The sequence below is a fragment of the Salvelinus sp. IW2-2015 genome, unplaced genomic scaffold (assembly GCF_002910315.2).
Source record: "Salvelinus sp. IW2-2015 unplaced genomic scaffold, ASM291031v2 Un_scaffold1599, whole genome shotgun sequence".
In the NCBI taxonomy this organism is placed as follows: Eukaryota; Metazoa; Chordata; class Actinopteri; order Salmoniformes; family Salmonidae; genus Salvelinus; species Salvelinus sp. IW2-2015.
In genome coordinates, this window is record NW_019943022.1 from 12,880 (window position 1) to 15,990 (window position 3,111).

Consider the following 3,111-nt stretch of genomic DNA (forward strand, 5'->3'; position numbering starts at 1 on the left):
TGCCCTCAAAGCTCATCACTAAGCTAAGGACCCTGGGACTAAACACCTTCCTCTGCAACTGGATCCTGGACTTCCTGACCAGGTGCCCCCAGGTGGTAAGGGTAGGCAACAACACATCTGCCACGCTGATCCTCAACACGGGGGCTCCTCAGGGGTGCGTGCTTAGTCCCCTCCCGTACTCCCTGTTCACCCTTGAGTGTGTGGCCAAGCACCGCACCACTCCAACACCATCATTAAGTTTGCCGATGACACAACAGTGATAAGCCTGATCACCGACAACAATGAGACAGCCTATATGGAGGAGGTCAGAGACCTGGAGGTGTGGTGCCAGGTCAACAACCTCTCCCTCAACATGATCAATACAAAGGAGATGATCGTGGACTACAGGAAAAGGAGGGCCTGACCACTCCTCCATTCTCATCGACGGGGCTGTAGTTGAGCAGGTTGAGACCTTCAGGTTACTTGGTGTCCACATCACCAACAAACTATCATGGTCCTAACACACCAAGAGATTTGTGACAATGACTTTTCCCCCTCAGGAGACTGAAAAGATTTGGCGTGGGACCTCAGATCCTCAAAATGTTCTACAGCTGCACCGTCGAGAGCATCCTGACTGGTTGCATCATCGCCTGGAATGGCAAGTGCTCGGCCTCAGGCCGCAAGGTGCTACAGAGGGTAGTGCGTACGGCCCAGTACATCACTGGGGTCAAGCTTCCTGCCATCCAGGACCTCTAACACAGGCGGTGTCAGGGGAAGGCCCTGAAAATTGCCAAAGACTCCACCCACCCTAGTCATAGACTGTTCTCTCTGCTACCACATGGCAAGCGGTACCGGAGAACCAAGACTAGATCCAAAAGCCTTCTTAACAATTTCTACCTCCAAGCCATAAGACTGGTGAACATGTACATATGACCTTCATTACCTCGACTAACCTGTACCACCGCACATATACCGGTGCCCCCTGTATATAGGCTCGTTATTTATATTTTATTGTGCTCTTTTATTTTTTTCTTTAGTTTATTTAGTAAATATTTTTCTTAACTCTGCAACCTGCATTGTTGGTTAAGGGCCTGTAAGTAAGAATTTCACGGTAAGGTGACAAATAAAATTTTATTTGATTTGATTTAACAACCTACACCCTGGTTCATCACTACACAACAAGTCTATTAACTGCTCCCCCTATCTCAGGAGGAATGGGTTCTATAGTGTAATGAGCTCAGAGTTGATGGCCTCCATCTCCTCAGGGTGTTGTGACGTTGACGGTGAAGTGTGAATACCGACAGTGTTTGCAACTACACCACTGTAGATGGGAGAGACAGGCTGGTGATGAGATCAGGGGTGTAATCATTAGTCCAAACAGTTGCAACTAAAACAACAGGTTCTATTGGACAAATTCATATACGTCCCTCCCTATTCCTTTTGCTTCCGTTTAAGAAAGGTTTAACAACAGAATCGGCGTAATGAATACACACCAGAGTGCTGTTGGTCTGGTTGAGTCTATTCTCTCCTCTGTACCAAGACAAGGTCACATCTTTCCGGTTCTTCACAGATCACACCACTGAACAGCTGGAGCTTTAGAGGAATGAACCATTTGTTGAGATGGAGAAGTCTTGCCAGACTGATGTTCATTCTGCTATATTTTATCATTGAAGGTATGTTCCTTTTTGTTGTTACTGATTTGCTGCACTAACTAAAAGTGTATGTGGGAGATGATAGATAAGTAGCCTAATTATTGTTATATTTGTTGTTCAATGTTTTAATTAATAACTTTGGAAATTTAAAACATTTAGGTCTGTTTTTGTACGATTGTTGACTTTCCTGACAAGGAAGCCCAGAATAGTGCTTAGAGCACAGACCGAATGTGAATTTCCCTAATGGCATTCCCAACTTAACCAACTATTATTGGTTCAGGGGCCTGAAAAACCAAAGTTCCAAAGGATGGGCCTAATATAGTGTATAAGAGGTCACACAATAAGTTCTGTATTGATTCATATGTTGATGATGTAAAGAATATTTGCTGGTCTGTGGTGTGTAATGAGGAGCAACCAGATGCCGCACTTGACACATTTGTGAAATTGCTTATTCCAGTTACTAATAAGCATGCACAGATTAAGAAAATGACTGTAAAAACTGTTAAATCGACATGGATTGATGAGAAATTTAAACATTGTATGGTCGAGAGGGATGAGGCAAAAGGTATGGCAAATAAGTCTGGCAGCCCAACTGATTGGCAAATGTACTGCAAATTAAGAAATCAAATGACTAAGCTAAATAAAAATAAACTATACTACGAAACAAAGAGTAAAGTGGATGACCCAACACTATATATGTCAGCTACTGAAATGACTGCAACAGCCAGCAAAGAGCTGCAGTTAGTTTTGGAATGGGTAGCAAAGAATAAGTTAGTCCTAAATATTTCCAAACTAAAAGTATTGTATTTGGGACAAATCATTCACTTAACCAAAAAGGTGACTAAACTGCTTGGAGTAACCCTGGATTGTAAACTGTCATGGTCAAAACATATTGATACAACAGCAGCGCTGCTCTGCCTTCTTAACAACACTATTAACAAGGCAGGTCCTACAGGCCCTGGTTTTGTCGCACATGGACTACTGTTCAGTTGTCTGGTCAGGTGCCACAAAGACGGACTTGGGAAAATTGCAGTTGTCTCAAACAGGGCAGCATGGCTGGCCCTTAAAAATACACGGAGAGCTAACATTAATGGCATGCATGTCAATCTCTCATGGCTCAAAGTGGAAGAGTGTAAGACTTCCTCATTACTTGTTTTTGTCAGAGCTGTTGACAAGGTGAAGGTACCGAGCTGTCTGTTTAAAATTCTAGTACACAGCTCGGACACCCATGCATACCCCACAAGACATGCCACCAGATGTCTCTTCACAGTCCCCAAGTCCATAACAGACTATGGGAGGCGCACAGTACCACATAAAGCCATCATGGAACTCCATTCCTCGTCAGGTAACTGATGCAAGCAGTAGAATCAGATTTAAAAAGCAGGTAAAATACAACTTATGGAACAGCGGGGACTGTGAGGTAACACAAACATAGGCACAGACACATGCATACACACACATGATAACATACACACTATAC

General features: G+C 43.7%; 1 protein-coding gene across 1 annotated transcript in view; it reads left to right on the forward strand.

Moving 5' to 3' along the window:
• The first annotated feature begins 1,485 nt into the window (after positions 1 to 1,485).
• Positions 1,486 to 3,111, forward strand: part of LOC112071379 (SLAM family member 5-like) — a 12,023-nt gene continuing 10,397 nt past the window's right edge. Inside the window, exon 1 of the mRNA XM_024138837.2 lies at positions 1,486 to 1,652. Coding sequence (XP_023994605.1) covers positions 1,583 to 1,652 — 70 coding nt within the window. The 5' untranslated portion in view covers positions 1,486 to 1,582. The remainder of the gene's footprint in view (positions 1,653 to 3,111) is intronic.